This window comes from Mercenaria mercenaria, chromosome 19, assembly GCF_021730395.1.
Source record: "Mercenaria mercenaria strain notata chromosome 19, MADL_Memer_1, whole genome shotgun sequence".
Classification (NCBI taxonomy): domain Eukaryota; kingdom Metazoa; phylum Mollusca; class Bivalvia; order Venerida; family Veneridae; genus Mercenaria; species Mercenaria mercenaria.
Genome location: NC_069379.1, coordinates 36,362,851 through 36,388,021, shown reverse-complemented (window position 1 = coordinate 36,388,021; position 25,171 = coordinate 36,362,851). Strand labels below are relative to the sequence as shown.

Sequence of the window (25,171 nt, the reverse complement as noted above, 5' to 3'; positions counted from 1 at the left end):
TTATTTAAAACATCTAAAAAAGATGCATATTTTGTAAAATGTAAAATTATGGCACCCCCCTAAAAAACTGATTTTTCTTAGAAATAACTGTGAAGGAAACAAGCTAACATTAAAGAAAATTGAGATGTACTGATAAGAATTTGACGTGATGTCTATTGTCTTAGATGTCTATACGGGGAAGAACAGGGTTTTTTTTGTGGTTGTCCAAAAAATTTCAAGGAAAATCTGAGTAGGTTTAGCTTGCCGCACCCCTCTATCCTTATGTTCCGTGACCTCACTCAACTTTGAGTTTGCATCTTTGCCAACGAGATATGGAACCTGACCCTGAGTGGTCATTTTATGATTCTGAAGACTTATAAAAACTTTGAACGCATTCTGCATAACAGATCCTGAAAAATCTACTTAAAGGCCGACTTTGGTTGTCCAGGGAAACTTTTGGATGATTGGCACATATCATTAACACCTTGTGGGTTGAGGCAATAAAGTTAACAAATTTTCTTGGTATAAATTACAGGGATTGATAACATCTGTAGGAATTTCTGTGGTTAGCTCAGGTCATCTCAGGACATTAAAGCAGTCTGGATTTTGCAATAAAAGATGAGAGATAGGAGGAAAGAATTTAGATAAAAAATTATATAAGTACTGTAATTTTAATATAACAGATTATAATTGTATGATTCTTACAATCATCAGTTCCATTTTATTCAATTTCTTCAAATATTCACATATAGATATATTAATACTAGATATTTACATATTGATATATTAATACTAGATATTTACATATAGATACATTAATACTGATTACATATAACATTGTAATGCAACATTCAAATAAAAGATCAATATAGATCTTAGATATTAACAAAAATCAGTATCACTAAATCATAGCCTTCATTTTGCAAGTGACAAACCCCAATATAAAACTCAGTGAATATAATTCTAGTTCTGTAATCTGCTTGAAAAGAAAATGCTAACTTTCACTGAATACCATAATATATTCATTATGTCTAATTCAGAAATAAGATATACTTCATGCTTATAAATTATAATTGTTAGTCTTTCAGATAATAGATTGATTAATTTATGTAACTAAATTCACAAAGTTATTTTCTGACATCACGGTGGACACCAAACATTTATTTTATTTTATAATCATTTATATAAAGATAAGACATGTATTCCTTTATTCATTGTCACTTTCTTCATCATAATGGTCTATCCCATTGAAATTCCTGTCGGCTGCACCAATACCATGGACATCTTGTCCATCCCGTTTTATGTTTATAAGAAGTTGCCATATTTCAGAGACAAAACTGTATGTTTTCTTTTTATATTCTTTTTACCAAGTGATCTCCTGTTATGTTCTATTTGTTCTCTATTGTATCTAGACGTAAACGGTCTGTCAACATGTTCATTCCAGCTAAGAACAGCAAGATTTATTCTCGTTTTGTACGATGTTTCTTTGTAGTGTATACGTTTATCGAGATAAACTAAACAACTATTGTTAAAACTTTCAACATAAAAGGTATCTTTAGAGAGGACATAATCTTGTGCGTATTTGTACAGTGTTAGTGAATGCAGGAATTCCATCAAAAGTCTGACTGCAACTGGGCTTCTGAGAATGATAAAATCTGGTATATAGCCATTCGTTTTACACTCAGACTCTCCTGGACAGTTGTCATGATTATTTTGAAAGTGCATCACACAGTTGTCTATAGAAGCACGAAGAGAATCTGGATTCCCTCCACATGTGTCAAGTGCATAATATAAATGATTTCGCACACGCGCGGCCTTTTCTGCCAATTCAGGATGCCATGTAACACCAGCACTGTGCACCTGAACAGATTTTTTTCATTCCTTGTGACACTGGTTTGGTCGCATGCCACCTTTCGTTGCAGTTTTGAACATTATTCTTATTGCGTATTCTTTTATTTACAGATAAGTTTCTATCATGTGTGTGAATATGTACATTTACATCATTTCTTTCAAAATCTCTATACATTTGTTCGCATCCAAGTGTTTCATGTTTCTGAGTTGAACGCTCTTGTTGTTTGGTAATATGTTGAATGTTTATCACTTTATGTGTATACAATCCAAGTGCAACATGATCAGTGTGATAACTGTTCTTTCTACAATGATGTCGAGCATCTGTCATGATAGTAATACCTTTTTCATTTTTGTCCTTTGCAATTTGCACTTCATCTAATAAAGCATACTGCACGGATTCTCGAGCTAACACACTTATGATAGCAGAAAATGTCAATGATGACTGTATCCTAAAATGGTCAGTCAAAACACCAATATCCCCAAATTCACAAAATCGTTCGTACTGAACAGTGGTCATTCCTGAACATAAATAAGCCATCATCACACGGTAATTAATCAGATAATTTTTTTCAAGTACAGAAGAAGAGTTCCAGATCAAAATGTGGCCGTCTGCACATTCCCATTTTAATTCAGCTACATGTCCTGTTTGAGCTAATCCTACTGGCAGTAAAGAATGTTCACATGTTATGTGATGAGTTGAAACTTCATCAACTAAGTCTAATAAGCACTTGTATTCACAAATAAACATCCCATGTTTTGAATTTCCTAATAAATTTTCTTTACTTGTTTCATGCTCTGTACGTGAAGCGGCAACTTTGCTTGATTTCATACTCTCGTTTGTTTTATTGTTTAATAAATATTGAAAAACATCTTTTGTCGTTTTCAAATTATTCTGTTGTTTCAAAGTGTTCAGTTTTTCTTCAAATTCAAGTTTTTCAGATTCATTTGTAAACACAATCTCAAATTGTTTCCTTGGCTTAGAATAGTGGTATTGTTTGATAGATCCATCACTTAGTCGTTTGCGTCTTGTTACGCCTTTGAAATCATTTTCATTTATACATACATTTGTAATATCCTTCAAACTCATACTTGCAGTATTTAATATTATCCAGTATAGGTAAAACTTCCAGAGAGCGATTGTCTAAGAATTAATACTTGTATTCATTTATTTATTTAGGAAAGAACTCAGTGCTAGACTTCTGTCAAACTAGAATTTCAAATTTCCTTCCAAATATTTTATCTGCAAGCCGATTGGTCAAAGTGTTATACATGTAGTTACATGTAACCACATTGACCAGACTGAAAAGTTCATTTCGAAAAAGATCTTACTGCATAATGGCCACAAGATTTGTAACACTTGAACTGACCTCAGAACAAACTGATGCCATAAAAACATTATTTCTGCAAAATAACTGGAGTTACTGTGAAGTAAAATCTGAAGGTAAGAACCTATTTTGTTGACATTTGATAATGATATATTACTGTTTATATTGATATTTTATAAAGTATAAAATGAAAGAAATAAAATAATGATTATATAATATAATATGTGTTTTGGAAGGTTGTAAATTTTATTTAAAAAGTCATGCTTACTAAATGTATGCTTTATTTTTGTCCTGAAGGTAAAAACATAACCCGCAAAAGGAAAAAGACAATGTGTGCATCCGAGTGCAGAAGCATCAATTTCTCCCTATGGACAAGCTACAGATGACAAAGATCAAGGAGAACCGAATCATGACCCAGATCCAGAAGACCCAAATAATGACTCAGATCCTAGTGATGGCAATGATGATTCGAAATGCATTCACTGCTACATGAGCCCATGTGTCACAGTTTCACAGATTCATTTAGGCGGAGAAGGACAAGAAACCTCTGAATACAACCCTCCAATTCGGAAAAGTATCTACAAACAGTTTTGGAGAGTTATCGATAATTTAGGTGGATGGAAATTACTGCCTTATCAAAACAAAAAACGAGAACTTGCGCAGCGTCAGAATGTTGTTTACTGTAAACGTGAAGTAATGCCTGAATGTGTGTTATTATTTACAAGAGGATTATATCCGAACCCTGATGGACAACCATATATGGGCCATAAATGGGAGTGATGTGTGTCTGTCTGTATGTCTGTCATGAAACGACTGAGACTGCAATAATGTTGATATGTATTTTATAAAAATTGAATGCTTGGCAAACTTCTTTTTCAATATTGCTGGAATACATCGCAATACATCAGGAAGCACAAATGTGTAAAAAAAACTGTCATTTGAACTGATCAATTAAACTACTAATATTCTTGTTTTTTTAATAAAGAATTCAAAACATAATTATTGCTTTTGCTTTGCTTTTGCTTTGATGTATTTATTTCTGCAATTAAAAAAATAAATAAAAGACACAACGTATTTGTGCGAAAATAATCAGGTGCAAAGTGTATTTCTTGTTTTGATTAAAAGATTTTCAATAAAATAGCCAGGCTATGTTTATCATACATTCAATACATTTAGAGGAATCTAATTCCTTGAAACTTGGACATTTCACACCCTACTGGAGATAATACTTGTGGTCAGACAGCTGGGTCAGTGAGCTATTAGTTAGCAATAAACGTCAATCATCCAAAAGTTTCCCTGGACAACCAAAGTCGGCCTTTAAATGCAAAACTTTCATCAAATATTTCAGCTCTGCATACACATTTGTTAGATATCTAGTCAAGTTTAAAACATTTCACTATGGACAGTTCCACTGTGAAATTCGAAATTGTCAAAGACATGGGACAATATATCTTAAGTTACAAAAATGAGGACCATGATGGTCCTGAATCGCTCACCTGTCCCCACATGACCCAGTTTTGAACTGAGTATGACATCGTTTTTTCTATTATTTAACATAGTGACCTCGTATTTGAGCTCATGTGACCCAGTTTTGAACTTGACCTAGATTATCATCAAGATAAAAATTCTGACCAATTTTCATGAAGATCCATTGAAAAATAAGGCCTCTAGAGAGGTCACAAGGTTTTTCTATTATCTGACCTAATGAACTAGTTTTTGAAGGCACCTGACCCAGTTTTGAACTTGACCTAGAAATCATCAAGGTGAACATTCTCACCATTTTCATGAAGATCTCATGAAAAATATGGCCTCTAGAGGTCACAAGGTTTTTTTCTATTTTTAGACCTACTGACCTAGTTTTTGACCACACGTGACCCAGTTTCGAAACTGACCTAGATATCATCAAGGAGAACATTCTGACCAATTTTCATGAAGATCCATTGAAAAATATGGCCTCTAGAGAAGTCAAAAGGTTTTTCTATTTTTTGACTTACTGACCTAGTTTTTGACCGCAGTTAACCAAGTTTCGAACTTGGCCTAGATATCATCAAGATGAACATTCAGACCAACTTTCTACAGATCCCATAAAAAATATGGCCTCTAGAGAGGTCACAAGGTTTTTCTATTATTTGACTTAATAACCTAGTTTTTGAAGGGGCATGTCCCAGTTTCGAACTTAAACTAGATATCATCAAGGTGAACATTCTGACCAATTTTCATGAAGATCCATTGAAAAATATGGCCTTTAGAGAGGTCAAAAGGTTTTTCTATTTTTAGACTTACTGACCTAGTTTTTGACCGCAGTTGACCCAGTTTCGAACTTGACCTAGATATCATCAAGATGAACATTCAGACCAACTTTCATACAGATCCCATAAAAAATATGGCCTCTAGAGAGGTCACAAGGTTTTTCTATTATTTGACCTAATGACCTAGTTTTTGATGGCATGTGACACAGTTTCGAATTTAAACTAGATATCATAAAGGTAAACATTCTGAAGATTCACTGGAAAGTATGGCCTCTAGAGAGGCCACAAGCTTGTTCTATTTTTAGACCTACTGTCCTAGTTTTTGACCGCATGTGACCCAGTTTCGAACTTGATGTAGATACCATCAAGGAGAACATTCTGACCTATTTTCATGAAGATCCATTGAAAAATATGGCCTCTAGAAAGGCCACAAGGTTTCTCTATTTTTAGACCTACTGACCTAGTTTTTAACCACAGCTGACCCAGTTTCGAACTTGACCTAGATATCATGAAGATGAACATTCTGACCAACTTTCATAAAGATCCGATGAAAAATGTGACCTCTAAAGTGGTCACAAGCAAAAGTTTACACACAGACGCATGGACGCCGCGGGATCACAAAAGCTCACCTTGTCACTTTGCTAAAAAAATTAACAGTTATCCCCTAACAGAGAGAGAACTAATTATCACTTTCACTTGTCTGGGTTTATAACTGTTTTCAACAATATTTTACAATGTAGTTATGTAAAGGTGGGCAATTAACCTAACCAGTGATCCTGGATTCTGTACCAGTACAAACCTGTTTTCCACAAATATCTGCCAACTTCCCCACATGAATCAGAGCCGGCGGTCGAAAAATTTCAGACACAAAGCTTTTTACCAAATCATCATGAAGAACATACACCCAACCCGGGGAACGAACTCATGAGCTAACCCGGCAGGCTTCTAATTATTACTAAAGACTTATTCTGAACCAGATGGTGTACACATGCATCTTTAAAAACACTTTTTTTATGAAATTGCCTGACATCTATTTACATAGGGGCAAACCACAAGGTATATTTCAAGGTCTGACTACTGTTAAACCATGTATGTTTTATCAACATATCTATCACCCAAAACACATTTATTTTGCAATAAAACAATCCCACAAACAAAATATATTTTTACACTACTTCCTTGTCAACTTAAACTTGATATTCCTAGGCCTGGTATTCTGAGATTGGGTATCATAAACTATTGTCTCTAAGTAATGCTTGAGAGTAGATCAGTTTTAAGTACTTCTTTCCAGAAGTTAAATACTGAAATAAATAACTTGGGGATAATTAATTTTGGGATAATTAATTATGGGTTAGCTTGATGCAATATTTTTGGAGAGTCAAAGGAAAGATATATAATAATACATTGAATTTCAAACTTGTATATAAAGACAATACTTAAGAAAGACAGAGAGTGGTTGTTAAATACAGGTGGTAGTTGTATACAGGTGGTCACTGTGTACTGGTGGCCATATTTTTGTATAGGTGGTCATTATGTACAGGTGGTTGTTGTGTACAGGTGGTTGAGGTGGTCATTGTGTACAGGTGGCCATATTTGTGTATAGGTGGTAATAATGTAAAGGTGGTTGTTGTGTACAGGTGGTTATGTACACATGACTGTTGTGTACAGGAGGTTGTTTTGTACAGGAAGTAGTTCTGTAAAGGTGTTTGAAATAAACAGGTGATTGTTATGTACAGTTATTTGTTATGTACATGTAGTTGTTATTTACAGGTAGTTGTTATGTACAGATGGTTGCTATACATAGGTGACTGTTGTGTACAGGTGCTTGCTATGTACAGGTTGTTGTTATGTGCATGCGACTGTTATGTACTGGAGGTTATTGTTATGTGCATGTGATTGTTATGTACAGGTGGTTGTTACATACAGGTAGTTGATATGTACAGGTGGATGTTAGGTACATGTTGTTGTTGCATACAGATGGTTGTAATTTGCTTTACTTCTTCATATTGCAATTAATAACAAATGAAAGTTGCTTCTAAATTTCAAGAAAAGTTGACATTAATCTAGAAACGTTCTACTTTAAACTGACAGTCTGTGTCTCTAACCTTTGTTTGTGTTAAGAAGTTCTCAGGTTTTTTTTCATGAACAACATAGTCAGAAAAAATGGAGCTGAGGACCTTGAACATCATATAGTCACAAGCAGCTACCTAAACCATGAGGTTGCAGGTTCAGACAAAGCCGAGGGTATGATAAATTCTTCAGGCATGCATCATACTGTAAGTAACATCCACTCTCTTGAGCATCAATAGCTCAAGTACCTGGGCCTACTCATGCAATTTATGTGCCCCCACCCCAAACCATCACCGTCTACCTCATATTTTCTCTTTTTCTAATCGCTTGTATAACTCAAGCCTTTTGACTTCAGTCAACATTTTACTGTAGGTAGAATTCTACTTATTTTTAATAAGAACATACTTATTATTACCCTTACTTTAGATGCTACAGCCACTTTCAAGAAACTGTCACAAATGGCTCAAGTGGAGTACAACAGAATGACCCCTGCCAGACATTCACTGTAGTGCTTCTTCAAGCAGACAGACTGAAGAGCAATTACTGAATCTGAAATGTGTTTAATCTCATTTTTCGCAAGTGTTAGTTTTGTACTGATGTCAGGTACCCCACCCAGTGATCCAGTCACAGGAAGTCTTTAAATGAAAAACAGCTTGAAGAAGAAACTCATTCAAACATTTTTTTTCTGTCATTTGTCATATTGTCAGAGAGAATAACTGCCTCATCCGAAATACTGAACCCACAACCTCAGCATTGATTCTCATGCATTTTCTATTTTTAGAAAGCTAAATTTAGGCTTCAGTCTAAAAATAACTTACTTGAGGAAGTGAGGTATGTAAGTAGCCATTCTGATATGTCCCGCCATCAAATGGCATTCCATTTGGCACATTTCCATATGACTGTAGCATGTCGCCCATAGGCGTAGGACCCCACGCTGATGTTGGCACAAAACCTTTCGCTGGGTGTGGAAAACGATTACGAGGTATTCCTGAAAAACAAGCAAATCGCGGGCTTAGCGCAAAACGGTTGTAACTTATATGAAATAAAGAAGGAGTTACAACCGTTTTGCGCTAAGCCCGCGAAATAATATGTTAAAGTCAGAAAGGACCATATTACTGAATTACAATTGTCAAATTTCTGGTCTTGCTGAATCACAACACATAAAATTTAAATGTTTTGTTTAGAAAATAGTATGGTAGTGTTTTTATGTTTGTTTGCTGGGTTTTAAGATAAACCACCAAAGTTCTGGTTATATGGCAACTTTTAAACTAGAAAGGTAGAGGAAAAACACATGTGCTTTTTAGACTTCATTCCTCGATGGATTAATCTTCAACTGACAATCCAAGCGGCTTGAACCTATAGAGGTGAGGGTAAGTGACTGTAAAAAATCAGCCATAGTGGGGTCATCACAAAATAGTGGGGTTTAGTAAAACTACAAATTCTGAATAACAGGTCGTATTAAGCAGGAATAAACAAATACATTTACTTTCTACCAAAAATTGAGAGCTCATAATTTATTATGTTAAGATATATCATAATATACTGGTCAACAACCATTTAGTCAGATATAATTTATCATCATATCTGGGAATATAAACCAGCACCTCACAAAAACCTAGGGTATGAAGTTTCATTTTGACATCAAAATGCCAAAAGTTCCAATTTTTCTTAAATTTTGACTGAGGTTTTCACAGAAACAATGAACATTTTAAACACTACTGAATAATCTGACCCCACAATATATCAAATATTAAGTAAAACAATGTGTGATGCATAAGACCCCCCCATACTCTTTCCCCACTCTAAATAAAGGTTTTAAAATCATTAATTAATAATTTAATATGTTTAACGCATGTATAGACCCATAGATCCATGCATAGACAAGATTATTCACCAACTTTATAACAGCTAATGACTATATATTAATACATAACAGAACATGTTTTTTGATGTTTTTGTGCAATTATCCTTTAGAAAACACATGTAAAATATCATACACAGTCTTTCTCCCTCTCTCACTTAAAAGCTTATAACTGAATTCATAAATTATGATTTTATAGATCACAATTCACAAGAATAGTTGTGGACTATTTTTTAATCATCATTAACAGGTTCTTCTCAAAGGAATAAATTAATCATGGGTTATTGGAAACTTGCCTATACATGTTATTTTATCACTTAACTATGCAAATAAAAGAATCATCTCAAAAAAGAAATATGACACCTTAGAATATCATCAAGGTTACTCTTTAAAAACTGTTTGGAGAATTCAATATTTGTCTTCAAAGAAATGACAGAATGTATGGTGCTCTTTTATTGACTTTTATTGTTAGATTCTAAAGAATAGGTATATCTGACATAATTATGTATGGCAAACTAAAAGGTTAATATCTAAATATAGGTATATCTGCCAGATGTAAATCAATATCTAAATAATTTTGAAATATCTAAATGATATTAACATAAAATTACTATCTAAAATATTTTTCTAAATCTGTAATACTTCATCAAATTTGCGACTTCAAATAGCCTCCCTTTACGTGGTCTTACCAATATTTTGTGAGTTTAAAATATATGTCCCTCAACCCTGTCAAACCTTATGAGGAAACACATACTGTAAAAACACATATATTCGCTGGGTCAAAATTTCTCAAATATGAAATTATGATATATTCGCAAGGTTTAATATTTCGGGACATTGTAAAATAGGTATCATACTTGAATTTGAATTGTACTAATGGTGAATATTTACGCGAGAATTAATTTTTGCGAGATGTATGGCCTTGCAATTATAGCGAAAATTAAACCCTCGCACAAATTTCTGCTTTTACAGTATATTGTGCAATCATTTAATTTCATGAGCATGACATTTCAAGTTTTTTGCCAAAACAGCTCTTTTGTAGGGAAATAAATTCATGGGCTTCACCTTTAAAGACTAGATGCCCAGATCAGCTGTCAAGATCTGACATGACCTTTGACCTCCATCTGTGACCTTGACCTTTGAGATAGGAACCTGGGGTTTGTGCATGACACTCTGTCTGACTGAGGTTAACATTCATGCCAAATATAAACAAGATTGCTCCATGCATGTCAAAGTTATGATCCGGACAAACAAATCTGGACGGATGGACGCACGCACGCACGCATGCACATACACAGAACAGCCATTTGGACGACTATGTCTTCGCTTCTGCAAGCAGGCTCGACAATAAAAACGATTGTGACTATTACATGTTCATTGAAGTTTTTTAATTTCGAGAATTAACAAAATACTAATGATCTTAACCTTTAACCTGCTAACTTTCTAAAATGGACTGGTCCATCATTCAATTTGGGCAGTACCACTTCTTATTCAAAGGGGTGTTCACTGAAAATTTACTGACTGAATAGCAAACAGTGCAGACCATGATCAGCCTGCATGGCAAAGGCAAAACCACTTGCTGCCAGCAGGCTAAAGATTAAAAAAAAAAAAAACATTTTCTATCAAGAAGCCTTACCTGGCTGCATTGGTTGGAACTGTTGTGACATAAACATTGCTTGCTGCTGTTGTGGAAATTTGCCTCTATGTCTAGGTCTAACACAACCAAATCTGAAAAAAACAATAGTAAGAGTGTTAGTCTGGGTCTTATACCACCATATCTGAAAACAATTATTCTGATCCACAGTAAACCTGGGTCTCACACCACCAAATCTGTGAACAATAATACTAGTGTTTGTCACACCTAAAAGTTTGCAGCACTTCTATTGGTCAAGACAGGTCATAATGTGTTCCCTATAGCAAGGCAAAACTACAGTGATATGGGTACATGAAAAAAAAAATTTATACTCTGCCTGCACATGTATGCAGAAGTCTTCATATGTACAAAAGGTAGCCTTAACATGTGCGATTTTCCAGCAAATTCATGTGCAAAAATTCAAGTTCACTATTTTTTTTTCCTCATTCAAAAATCGATAACAAGTCTGTACCAGGACAGTGACCATTGGTACAGACTTCTTGCATAAATTAAGATATTTAAAAGGTATTCAAACAAATAAGCAAAAAATACTGTGCAGAAGTGAGTAAATCATTTCAACACTTTTAAAATAAATGGAGAAAATCAAGATTCTTCTTATTATATGAGCAGCATCATGAGAAAAGCAACATAGTGTGTTTGCGACCAGCCTGGATCCAGACCAGCCTGCGCATCCACGCAGTCTGGTCAGAATCCGTACTGTTTGCTTTCAAAGCCTATATTGCAATTAGAGAAACCGTTACCAAACAACATGGATCCTAGCGCATTTGCGACCAGCATGGATCCAGACCTGCCCTTGCATTCGTGCAGTCTGGTCAGGATCCATACTGTTCGCTTTCAAAGCCTACTCCAATTAGAGAAACCGTTACCAAACAGCATGGATCCTGACCAGACTGTGCGGATGCGCATGCTGGTCTGGATCCATGCTGGTTGCAAATGCACTATGTTGGTTTTCTCATGGTGTGGCTTATATACTTGCTGATGTTTTTACCTTTTAAATTAACAGTCTGACTTTCTAACCCTGACATTATGCATATTCTATTCCGATTCGACATTAAAACGAAGTCTTATTGGGCTTTCATATTCGCCTTGTTAATATTTCATCAATAGCAGCAATAATAAGATTAAATCTTGTCATGCCTACTGACATAATACTATAAACATCAACAAGAGATGTCAGTGGACAGCGCGCTCGACTATTCTCAGTGCTTGATAGTATAATATAAGCTATGAGTAAAACTATAACATTACAATAAGCATATTCTTAGTCAAAAAGGGGCCATAATTCAGTCAAAATGCTTGATAGAGCTGCCTCCTCCTTTTAACAGACTGAGGTCATGATGGTAAACAAGTATGCAAAATATCAAAGCGATATCTCAATGGACTTTGAAAATATTTGGGGTGGTACGCAAACTTTAACATTTATTCTAAGTCGAAAAGGGGCCATAATTCAGTCAAAATGCTTGATAAAGTTGCCTCCTCCTTTTAACAGACTGAGGTCATGATGGTAAATAAGTATGCAAAATATGAAAGCAATATCTCAATGGATTTTGAAAATATTTGGGGTGGTACGCAAACTTTAACATTAATTTTGTGTGACGCTCACACGCCCACGCCGGGGCGAGTAGGATAGCTCCCCTATTCTTCGAATAGTCAAGCTAATAAAAACTGACATTTAGCCTATATTATAAATCATAATTTGTGATGCGTAAATCATCATCTCTTTTAATTAACATAATCAATTATGTATATTCAAACTGAAATAAAATTTGATATACACCCTGTACCTTTATTCCCACATTTCTTTGTAGATAGACACACACAAAAATTGAATTTTTTACCAATATAACAAGACTTCTTACCTATTAAATTTCAGTCCAATAATCTTTTTTGCATAGGTGTTAAACAAACAAAAAAAGGATTTCAGATCGTATCTAACTCGTACATGTAATAAACTTGTCCATTCTACTGCATGGATCTGTAACATCGCACAAAGCAATGTAACGGAAGGAACTTGATTTTTTTCTCTGCAACCATTCATGCGCTGGATGGACTTTTTGAAAGATGAATGGAAATTTATTGTATGTTACAGAACAACTTTCTACAATACTCTCAGTTTTAACCATTGATTTTCATGTGTTTAAACAAGCAAATACATCAAAGAAAACTTTCTTTAACTGTCCACCAAGCTGAGCCAACAGTTACCAACTCAAAAAATTCTTCAGCAAAATGGGAAGAGATAAATTATAATTTCTAAAACCAGTATTAAATTTTGGACAATAGTACCAAGCAGACACTTCTCTAGGGCACTGATCAATTAATTATGGCTAGGCTTAAATATCAAAGTATTAGAAACATGAGGAAAAAAAAAATTTGCTTATCTTAAATGACCTTTTAAATGTTTGTTTTCGTAGGGAAAAGTGGCGAGGGGGGGGGGGGGGGGGGGTAAAGTAGTAGATCACTGTGGGGAATCACATGATCAAGATACTCTCTAAACCAAAATAAATTTATGAATAAAATTGGATAATACTGATGCAACTTTTACTGTAAATCTCAAATATAGCCTGCCCTACCATATGGCAACATACAAAATGTAGATGTCTCCTAAAACTACATAGATTTCAATCACAACCACCTTCTGATTATCTGGAACACTTCAGGAAACTGGGACTTCTTATTTTCCTAAGTGTTTGTAATTAAAAGATATCTATCATTCATTTATTATCAATTCATTAGTCATATGTTAGGCTATGTTCAAATTTCATATCTTATCATGGTAGGAAATTTATTCACATGTTCTTCAAACTATAAGTTTGGTTTAGAGATTATTTTGATCATGTAACTATAATGTTCCCTACAGTGAGATTTAATCCTCAGAATCCCTGAGAATAGTACTTATGCGCACTTCCAAGCTGTATTCAATAATCAATGAATCCTCTATGCATTTTGTTTGGTTTAATGTTGTAAATGACAAACAATACCATAAAAATAGTTATATGTGAATATACCCTATATATTGACACTGATCGAATATACTCTACTTTTTTTAAACTCCTGTTATTATATTCTGCCACAAACTGAAAGCCCTGTTCTGTTTACTGATTAAACAAAACTTCATTTAAATGATTTAATGTTCAGTGATCTCATGTTACATATACATTCAATGTTGCCATCTGTTTTACGTCATATTTTAAGGCTATTTTCAGTGTGACTTCTGGGACATGCACACACTCCGGCAAGTAGATGTAACTTGAGAGGCCTGCGTGGCCAAGTGATTAAAGTCGCTAATGTCAAATCACCTGCCCACCACCCCTCACCAATGTGGGTTTGAGCCATACTCTGGGCGTTGAATTCCTCATGTGAGGAAGCCGGGATCCAGCTGGCTTAAGGAAGGTCAGGGGTGCTACCCAGGTGCCCACCCTTGATGAAATAATGCAAAGTTAGGCACCTGGGGTCTTCCTCCACCATCAAAGTTGGAAAGTCGTCATTATGACCTATAATTGTGTTGGTGCGACCATATACTGCTCAATTTATTTATTTATTTGGGTTTTACGGCGCACCAACACAGTATAGGTTATATGGCGCCAAACAAGACTATAAATTTTGGTTCCACATCTCATTTACATCGAAATAAAAACATGAGGTATGGAATCAAAATTTGCATACCTGCTGGAATCACAGAGTTACTGCAAAACCAAGTGTTAAGACCCTATTAGTCGCCTTGTACGATCATGCAAGGGTAAGGCAGTGGTTCCAATTCTTTTCATACACAGATCGTCCCAGAACCACATGGGGCATAATACTGCTCAAAGAAACTAAGAAAGAGGATTACCTTTAGTTGAATCATAGTTGATTTTTAAACAAATTCTTACATTTTCAAAATGACAACGCAAAAATGCACACCTGAATGAAGCAGTCTGCAAAGGGTGTAACACACGAAAAAAAACTTAAGCTGCTTAGACTTAAGGTGAATGCTAAACGAAGACAAGTTGAAATTAGAACAAAAAGTCCATTTGCAAAGCCAGATGAATGGCTTCCAAAACAAGTGGCTGCTTAACGCATCTTAATATTTCTGTATACTGTAAAAGCAGAATTTTTTGCGAGGGTTTAATTTTCGCTATATTCGCGTGGCCCTACATCTCGCGAAAAATTTATCCCCGTGTAAATATTCACAATTAGTATAATTCAAATTCAAGTAGATTACTATTTTTTTTCAATTTCGCGAATATTAAACCTCGCGAACATACTAAAAATTTCAAATTCGCGAAATTTTGACCCAGCGAAAATATGTGCTTTTACAGTATAGGATCATATGAGCCGTGCCATGGGAAAACCAACATAGTGGGTTTGCGACCAGCATGCATCCGCGCAGTCTGGTCAGCATCCATGCTGTTCGCTAACTGTTTCTCTAATTGCAATAGGCTTTGAAAGCGAACAGCATGGATCCTGGCACGGCTCATTATGAAAATTGATCACGGCTGTAAGGAAGAGTTTATTCACAATGACAATGCATGCTTTTAATTGATTTTTTTTTTGTGTGCAAAAATGAAATATTATCCGATTCACATAAATTTTACATAAAATTCATACCTTAAACAATAAATTGGACAATTACTGAAAATTTCTGCTAGGCAACAACAAAAAATTCATTCTTCAAAGCAATATTCCTCCACTGAGGCTGATGCTCTGTAATAACTCTACAATTACTAATAGGCAATCCTTATATAAATATTTATTTGTTTGCTGAGCTCTGACACAGAATTTGCAATGTAGTAGATAGGTTAATGACCCTTTACATCTATTCTTTTAGTCAATACAGAACTAATTTAAATACAGACAAGTCACAATAAATCTAAATTTAATAGGGCTTAAATTATTAACACAACTGATTTCTTAAATCAATATTTCACTCAAAAGAATAAACATATTAAGGAATAGGATTTTTGCAAAACTACTTCCGGAGTAACAAAAATGGTTAGACGGCAATATTTGTCGGTCTTTCACAGCACTGTAAACTGTGTTGAAACAAATTTGAAAGCATGGCCCTGGTTAACAAAATATTTTAGGCATTTTACAAAACAAAAATGTTTCAAAACCGTGGATCTTTAAAGGCTTAAAAATCAGGCTGAGCCTAAATCATGGCAAAAAGGTATTAAAATCTCGACATCAGCACCTTGATTGAAGTCCTTAACAAAACAGACAGGTACAGCTTTCATTAATACAACAGATCTATTCAATTTTAAAACACAGCACTAATTTGTTACCCCTCAGCAGTGTAAGAATCTATTTGTTTATAAACAGACTGATCTTGATCCTTATCTACTGGAGATAAAATCTAGTATGGTATGAGAGGTATTTTTCTCAAACCCAGAAAAAAAATTCTAGTTTATTTGTAATATTAATGTTTTCTTAAATGTAATTTCAAGTTAAAATGTAGGAGAAAATGTAGGAGAAAAGGTATAACAAGAGGGCCATGATGGCCCCTTACATGCTCACTTTAGTGAACAATTTTGGTAGTGGGTCACACATGGAAAATATACATCAAATTATATTGAAATCTGGCCAATGATTTCTGACATATGAATATTTTTGTCTAGTCTGTTTGCTTCTATTTCTATATACACTTAGACTAGTTTCGCTCTGAGCCCTCGAAATGTGATCTTAAACCAAAGCATTCTCTAGTTATTTGGCAAAAAAAGTTCTACTGTTCTGGGTCAAAATGACTTTTACCTTTGACCTCAAAATCAATCAGGGTCAGCTGCTGGTCATGATGAACCTCCCTAATAATTAAGTTCCATGATCCTAGGCCCAAGCGTTCCCAAGTTATGTCCAGACACGGTTTGACCGTTCCGGGTCACTGTGACCTTGACCTTTGACCTACTGACCTCAAAATCAATCAGGGTCATCTGCTGGTCATGATCAATCTCCCTATTAAGTTTCGTGATGCTAGGCCCAAGCATTTCTCAAGTTATCATCCGGAAACGGTTTAACTGTTCCGGGTCACTGTGACCTTGACCTTTGACCTAAAAAAATAGGGGTCATCTGCTGGTCAAGATCAACCTCCCTGGTAAGTTTCGTGACCTAAAGGGCCTACTCTGAACTCAGTCCTTTGAAGACTATTTACTAAACAGGGCAGGATGAATGGCCAGTGGAGTAATGGAAAAAGAGTGAACATTGCAAAATTCAGAGTGCAAGGACTCCTATGCACTGAATATATTGAAGTACATTGTAGGTTACATGACTTGTCAAAGTTTGGTTATAATTATATATATGTGCAGAATAACTGAATGCATGCTGAAACTTCTTCCTTTAAAATTCCGAGCGAGTTATTAGTCAGAGTTTCGTTGTACTGAATCCATCTATTTGTAGACCAGCATTCAAAACTTGAAATTCAAGCATTTATTTTCTCTGGAAATGATAGCATAAAATGTACAATAGCTGATTCATTTTCTCGCTAATTCACAATGCTTCTATTAGCAATGCAAAACAAGGTACACAGTATTTTGTAAAGTTTCAAAGGGCGATAAGTCCTAAACTGGGCAAGGTACATTCATGTTTTGAAAATACACTGTCTTGAAGGGACTAACACACACATTTTAGGCAAAAACGAATTTCTCTCAAAATCCATAGAAAGTGAGTAATCTGAAAGTGACCTATTATACAAACTTATTGACATACAAATTTTACAAATTATTCTTATAAATAACCAAAAATAATGTACAGGAGGTAGTAAACCGTTGCAACGCTTTTGAAATAATGCAGAAAAGGTTCATTCTTCTTGCATTTTTACCAATATTTAACTTTTATTTTCACCCACTATATCATTTTTCTATGTCATATATACAATCTATGCCAAACTCGGTGGAAATGAAAATGTTGAAAAATTTCACAAAATCTGTGGGCGAGTAGCTTTAAGTTCCCTTCAGAGTAATGCATTTCTAGAAGTATAGGCAAAATCACTTAACTCTGTAAAAAGAGGAGTTACCAAGACAAAGATGCCACTCCTCTTTCAACTTGATTGGATAAAAAGTTCCACAGTAAGTAAACTAGAAGTACACTGTAACAAACCTTTGCTCTCCTGAAGTCACGAAAGGATAACAGGTTGTCATGTAACTTGGTAGCCCATTTACCGGAGCTTGCTGCGGCAACCCTTTCTCATCAAGTACCATCCCCGCTGGGCCTGCCCCTAACAGTCCATCGGCTAACTGTGTTGACTGACTGGGGCCATCGGAGAACTGTCGGGGAACAAATTCCTTCGCCTCCGGAGACAGCATGTTAGACAGGCTATCCTGAAATGAAAGACATATATTTCATTCTAACCCTTACCCTGCTAAATTTCTATAATGAACTTGTCCATCTTTCAATTTGGACAGTACCATTATTGTTAATAGGGTTGCTTTACCAAAAAGATACTGACTAAATGGCAAACAGTGTAGATTATGATCAGACTGCATGGATGTGCAGGCTAATCATGATCTAACTTGGTTGCAAAAGCAGAATAAATCGTGTTCAGCATGATAAGGGTTAAACATGGCTTTAAAAAGTTAATTGTTTTTTAACTCTGTGGTTCTTTGTTTGTTTTGGGTTTAATGCCATTTTTCAGCAGTATACATTTCAGTTATCTAACGGCAAGCACTTAACGGTTAACCAGTGTTCCTGGATTCTCTACACGTACAAACCTGTTCTCCACAAGTATCTGCCAACTACCCAACATGAATCTGAGGTGGAGGACGAGTGAATTCAGACACAATGTCTTTTATTAAATCGTCATGGAGAACATATGCCTCGCCCGAGGATCAAACTCACGACCCTGCGATAGGCTGAGCTGCGCTCTCCCTAGTGAGCTTCTCAGGGGTTCTAACACAAATGAAGGATTAGCGCGAAAATATTGTATCTTGTTCTTTAACTTTATTTACAGTAACAATAGCTTCACACTCAGCCCATATCAATCCCATGTCAATCCTGTTGTTATAGTGTAGGAAGACCACAGACCAGTTTCTCTCAAAACACGACATGCACCATATCAGAACCACTGATCTCTGCAAGCTACCAGCAGAAGTTTTTATATTGAAGAAATATGTGTACTTAAAATAATGAAAGTATTCCAGTTCACTTTATAAACTTACAAGTAGGCTTGCAAGATAACATTAATATTCTGAAATAATGAAAACACCAGTGAGCGACACAATATTTTACCTTAATGATACAACAAATCAAAAATAACCTCAGTTCATTGCATAAACTTATCAAGCTATTTTAAGTTGTTTTCCTAAGAAAAGATCCAACATTTACTAAAACCTGAAGGCGTTTTGTGGTGATGGAAGTTTGAAACTACATGTAACATTATGACAGAGTGATCACATTGTAACGGATTATGTTTGGCACATTTCATACGTGTCACCTTATCACATACCAGAACAGAACATAAATAACCACATACATCTTGAAGGCAAAGATACTTCATATACAGCACAACCTCCCAAAACAGCACCAGTCCTGTTGACAAGCAGCTACCTCCTCACAATATACAATTATCAACTTTTTCATAGGTTGATACCAGGATTTATCAACCCGAAAAGAGTTATATTCACCGAGCCGAAGGCGAGGTGAATATAACTTTTTGAGGGTTGATAAATCCTGATATCAACCTATGAAAAAGTCAGTAATTGTTTTATTACATGAATAAATGTATAGTCAGTCTTGTTATTACAATTGTATCTTTAATAAAGAAATAAGGAATAAATTTAGACCAAATCAGGCTGATACTGGTTTCCAAGCACCTACTTCGATCTATTTTTATTTTCGTACTATTTATAACCCAAGGTAAGTTGATATGATATGTATTCATTATTTTCCGAACCGTTTTCAGCCAATCAGAGAAAGAATAGAATATAGTCATGTAATAACAAAATGTTGTATCCCCTCCCCCCAACCCCGATGGTTACTCCTCACAACGGTAAACGACAGTCAAGAAGTGTTCCCTGTCATTATTTTTACCTCAAAGCAGCAGCAATGGAAATCTTTCAGCATGTTGGGCTAATGTAAATTGAGCAGTATTTATGTTTTTAATGCAACTTGGCATCAGTTTATCTGCCTATGTTCCTGGACTGCATCTTTTCAACATGATACAAAGGCATTTTGTCCATTTTTTGTCTGGTTTTAGGTACCATAAACACAATTTATGGAATTTATGCTGACCACTACATTAGTGGTAGTTTATTTTGTTGGGTTTGATGTCGCACCAACACAATTATAGGTCATATGGGGACTTTCCAGCTTTGATGATAGAGGAAGACCCAAAGTGCACCTTCGTGCGTTATTTCATCACGAGCGGGCACCTGGGTAGAGCCACCGACCTTCCATTTATATATATAAGCCAGCTGGATGGCTTCCTCACATGTCGAATTCAAAGCCCCGAGTGAGGCCCAAACCCACATCGATGAGGGGCAAGTGATTTGAAGTCAGCGACCTTAACCACTCGGCCACGAAGGCCCCACTTCAGTGGTAAAGATCTAAAGTGAACATGCAGTCAAAGGAAGGCACCACTAGCATTTTGCATACCAGCTGGATGGTTTCCTCACATGAAAGTACATGTATTGAGCAAAATTTGAACCCAAAGAGGCAAGGTGTAAATAGTTTTAATTCAGCAACATGAAAACCGATGCGGCAAACAAACTGCTTTAGAAATAATCTCAGACAAACAACAGGGATTTTTAACCATTTAGAAACTGGGGCCCAGGGCCCATTCAGTTGGGAAAAATGGCACGTGAAACCTGAAAATTGGGAAATACAAAAAATAAGTTTTATCATCATACAAACTTTATTTCAAAATTGTTATTGTTTGATGTCATATTACAAGTCTTTTGTTTTACATTTTTTGTCTTTTGAAAGTGTCTACTAAATTTTCTTGTATTTCTTCAGTGAGAAACAGCAGACACTCAACGGTCACTAAAATTTTGGGAAATTTAAACCTAAGAATTGGGAAAATAAGCAAATTTTTGCAATTGCGATGGGGCCCATATTCCGCCCCAAAACCAGCCTTAAAAATCCCTGAACAAATACCAGTGGGCACTGGTAATCCAAAGCTCTCCATTGATCCTAATGGATGTATTAGAAACTCCTAAGTATATACAATAAAAGTCTAAATATTTTTGCAACTGGACTTAAAGAGGAAATTTTATGGTTGCCTAAAACACTAACTTCACTATGACACAATTCATTAAATATGTTTAACTGAAGTATGAATCAACATCTTTAGGTCAGATTGGGAATTAGAATTAATTAGAATTATCATCTGAAAAGCAAATTATGGCAAAATCAGTATATGGTTACACTTTATATAGCAACAAGTGAAGCATCCCAGTTTTTTAGGGATGACTGTATAATAACAGACTCTATAATAATATACATCTGCTGGCTGCTGAAGAATTTCAGTGGGTATTGCTAATAATGGAAATCCAACATTACAATCAGTGAGTCAATTAGATCATCATCATCGTCTTCTTCAGTAATCGCCCCACACTAGAAGAGTATACTGGCAATTTGATTAAAATACTATATACATGCGCAGCCACAAGTGACAACTATTTACATATAAAAGACTAAAAGTCTCTCTTTGTACACAGTTTAAAAAACTGATAAAACGATCATAAGATGTAAGTAACACAGTAACATATAGGTATCAAGTCAACTCGTCCTCCAGTCAACTCTTCCCCGATTTGGTCATTTCGTCCCCTAAAATTGGTCATTTCGTCCCCCTCATGATAAAATTTCGTCAACTCGTCCCCCTTTTGGTCTACTCGTCCCCCAAAATTGGTCATTTCATCCCCCTCATGATAAAATTTCGTCAACTCGTCCCCCTTTTGGTCTACTCGTCCCCCTTTTGGTAATTTTGTCCCCCTAAATATATGAGGTATTTTCGCTTTTTTATGATATCTTTGACTTTGAAAATTGGTATTTAACATCATCTTGAGTTTCGAAGGAGTTATATTGGAAATGGTTACCTTAGATAGTAAGGTTGGATAAAATAATAAAAGAAATATACTGAAAACATAAGACAATTAACTGAAATAAAATAAAGAAATAAATTCAATGCCTTTAGTAATAAAAATATAATATAATAATTAACTTTTTTAAGAATTAACTTTTTAAGAATCATAGTAAGAAAAGAGAGAGCAATAAATCCTTATCCCTGGTCATAACAAAAGAAAGATTTAATTAGAAATACTGAATTAAAAAAATAAATAAACAACTGATATATTTATGTATGTATTACTGAAGATAACCAACATGCTTTTTATTCATTTTTGTCATTAACCTTTGCATGCTAGATAAATTGTCGTCTCTGGAAATGTCTCTGCTAAATTGTAAAGTTCATTCATTGCTCAAAATTGGAAGAAATATTGTCAGAGTACAAACGCTTGAACTGATCAGACGGCGTCTGATCTGGTTCAAGCATTTGAAAGGCTGTTAAATTCGCCGCAGCAGGCTAAGGGTTAAAATAAAATAAAAAGAAAATACTTCAAAATCGGGTGACAGGGGTTTCTAAAAAAAAAAAAAATAAATAAATAAATAAATAAATAAATAAGCCTATACCTATATATACGAAAGGTGTTAAAGGTTATTAATCACATTAAAAGTCATTGATTGAAGGTGTTAATGGTATTTAATTGCATGAGAAGTTGTTGATTGACTGAATGAAATGTGTTAATTGTTGACTGGATTGAGGAAATTATTTGTTATAAAGAAGTTTAATCTTATTCAAGAGTTTGAAAATAAGCAGCATCAAAATTTAATTCGAACATAAAAAATCAATCACGTTGTAGCAGACTTACAAAAAAAAATATAGAAAAAATACCCAGAAAATCCTCTTTGTTAAATCAATCATTTTTGAAGCAAAAAAGTTTTAAAAACAAACAATAACTTATGTATGTTTTCAGCATTAAATATATAGAGGATATTTGTTTCTCTCGAGTGAATATGGAATATACCTCACTGAGAAGTGAGAAAATTTCAAATATTTTCACGAGCACGTAGCGCGAGTGAAAATGTGAAAATTTTCTCCAAGGTGAGATATATTCCATATTCACGAAAAACAAACAAATTTTCTTATTATTTTATACTGAATTACGTTAAGATGTGCATTTTGCAACTATTTTAATCTCAGCGCGGTAAACAGACGCGCGTAAACAGACATGACGTCAGACGTGCAATGACGTTATAAAGACACATGCAACATAAAGTTCCATTTTGTTTTATTTTTTGCTGCATAGCGGTATGAAATTCTCTTTAAGTAAAATAATTTGAATCGAGAAATATACTATAAAGAACAAAGTGCGACTACAATTTTCATCCTGTTTTAAGAAAATAATTTAAAATTCATACACAATGTAATGAGAGGGCGGAGCTATATCTCTCACAGTGTGAAAATATAGATTTCATATTTTCACAGTGTGAGTGATGAGATATGAAAATATTTAACTGATAGAATACAGTATTTCATTAGTTAGCATAAAATAAACTTTAATATTTGAAAAAAAAAAACGACTTGTAATTTATCATATTTTGATTTTTTTTCAAAAATACGTTTAAAAAGGGGGAACAAATAAGGGGGACGAAATGACCAATTTGAAATAGCCGAGGGGGACAAAATGACCAAATCGGGGATGAGTTGACTGGGAGACGAGTTGACTAGGGGACGAGCTGACTGTATATAGATCAACATAAACATGGACTCCTGTGGTATGCAACCTATTCCACACAAACTTCTGCAACATTACTTCCTGGATTTAAAGGTTGATATAAAGCAGAACTAGTAGCAATTCCTAAGTTTATCTACCCTTGCTCGTGTCAACACAAAACTGATGTTACTGTGTTGACAGACTGTCAGGAGAGGTAACTCAGAGTCAAGGACTAGGGCCGGCACATGTGTTACTGTACCAAGATCAATGGTCAATTTGCATGGATAAAAGAAACTTTATTTACTGTCAGATATCAAGAGCTCTATATGTTTATATACAGGTATCACTCCACTGTCCTATGTATCTAAATCTGTGTCTCTCCAACTTATCTTCAGGCTTCAGATTGCTGAAAAACCTAAGCCCCTCCTTGTCAGCTCACATACATGTGTACCATAGTTTTAATTGTATACTGACAAACTTTTAACTGTACAGTCTTTAGGGATGTGACTGTCTTGCCCTAATCCAACCATGGACAAAGTACAATCTAGTTCTTGGATTCCTTCCTGTACACAGAAGAAGAGGAGTAAGAAGTAGAAAACAAAAATTGAAAAGGGATCGAACTAAATTTGCACAAAACATTTAGAAAACATTCAATGCTGAATAAATAAACTAAAAACAATAGTAGTGACTGTTTCATACTGAAAATCAATGACTAATCAAAACATCTCTCTTCAACCTTTGGATTTACAGTGCCCCAGGTGCCCTGTTTTGTATCATTCATGCAATCATGGGAGTTCTGACAAGTTGTGAATCCAAGATGTCGACAACTTGCTGTTTCACAGGCTGTCATAGCAAATTTTAAATACAAGGCAACACTAAACGTCAGCCAAGTAGAAGACACTGACTTCTACCACCTCGTGATGTACAAATTTGACAGTTGCCAAACTGTCAAAACTAACATCAAAACGAGACCACAAAATTTGTTTCTAGGGGGTAATAAACGGAACACTTGCGGGATGGCACTATAAAATATGTATTTATGACCAAGTAATGATCGAACCTGTTGGATAGAAGGCTGTACATTTGTCATCTTGTTTGAAATTTGTCTATCCTTTGGAAAATATCCAATATTTGTATCTGAAACATCCTACGTTGCCTGTGTCAGCCATTACAGGAAATACACATTTGTGGGAGGAGTTTCGATGACGTCACATAAATCTCCGCATTCACTGGTCAACTACTGTCACATGCCAATTCACTGTGTGCAGCTATGATACGACCAAAACATGTTTATATTTTCGCTTTTCGAAAGAAACACCTCGGGCAAAATGTTAGAAGAATTTTACAACCCAACAGCCTAACTGTTTCTGTAAAACGCAGAATGTCGAGCTCTTGCATCTATTTAGTGTAGATCACGACAACTGTCAAGGCATTCCCAATGAATCCAGTAACCAGTGTCCGACCACAGGCGCCCGACGTTTTTGCCGCACCTACACCGAGATCTA

The 25,171-nt window shown here is 35.1% G+C and overlaps 1 protein-coding gene across 2 annotated transcripts in view; it reads right to left on the bottom strand.

Moving 5' to 3' along the window:
• LOC123542996 (uncharacterized) overlaps positions 1 to 24,879 on the bottom strand; it is an 82,145-nt gene extending 57,266 nt beyond the window's left edge. For both annotated transcript variants that reach the window (XM_045329054.2, XM_045329055.2), the window contains exons 1-4: positions 24,727 to 24,879; positions 18,055 to 18,275; positions 10,972 to 11,063; positions 8,293 to 8,462 (exon numbers count right to left, since the gene is read on the bottom strand). In XM_045329054.2, the coding sequence (XP_045184989.2) occupies positions 8,293 to 8,462; positions 10,972 to 11,063; positions 18,055 to 18,275; positions 24,727 to 24,756 (513 nt within the window). In that variant the 5' untranslated portion in view covers positions 24,757 to 24,879. The remainder of the gene's footprint in view (positions 1 to 8,292; positions 8,463 to 10,971; positions 11,064 to 18,054; positions 18,276 to 24,726) is intronic.
• Between the last annotated feature and the right edge of the window lie 292 nt (positions 24,880 to 25,171).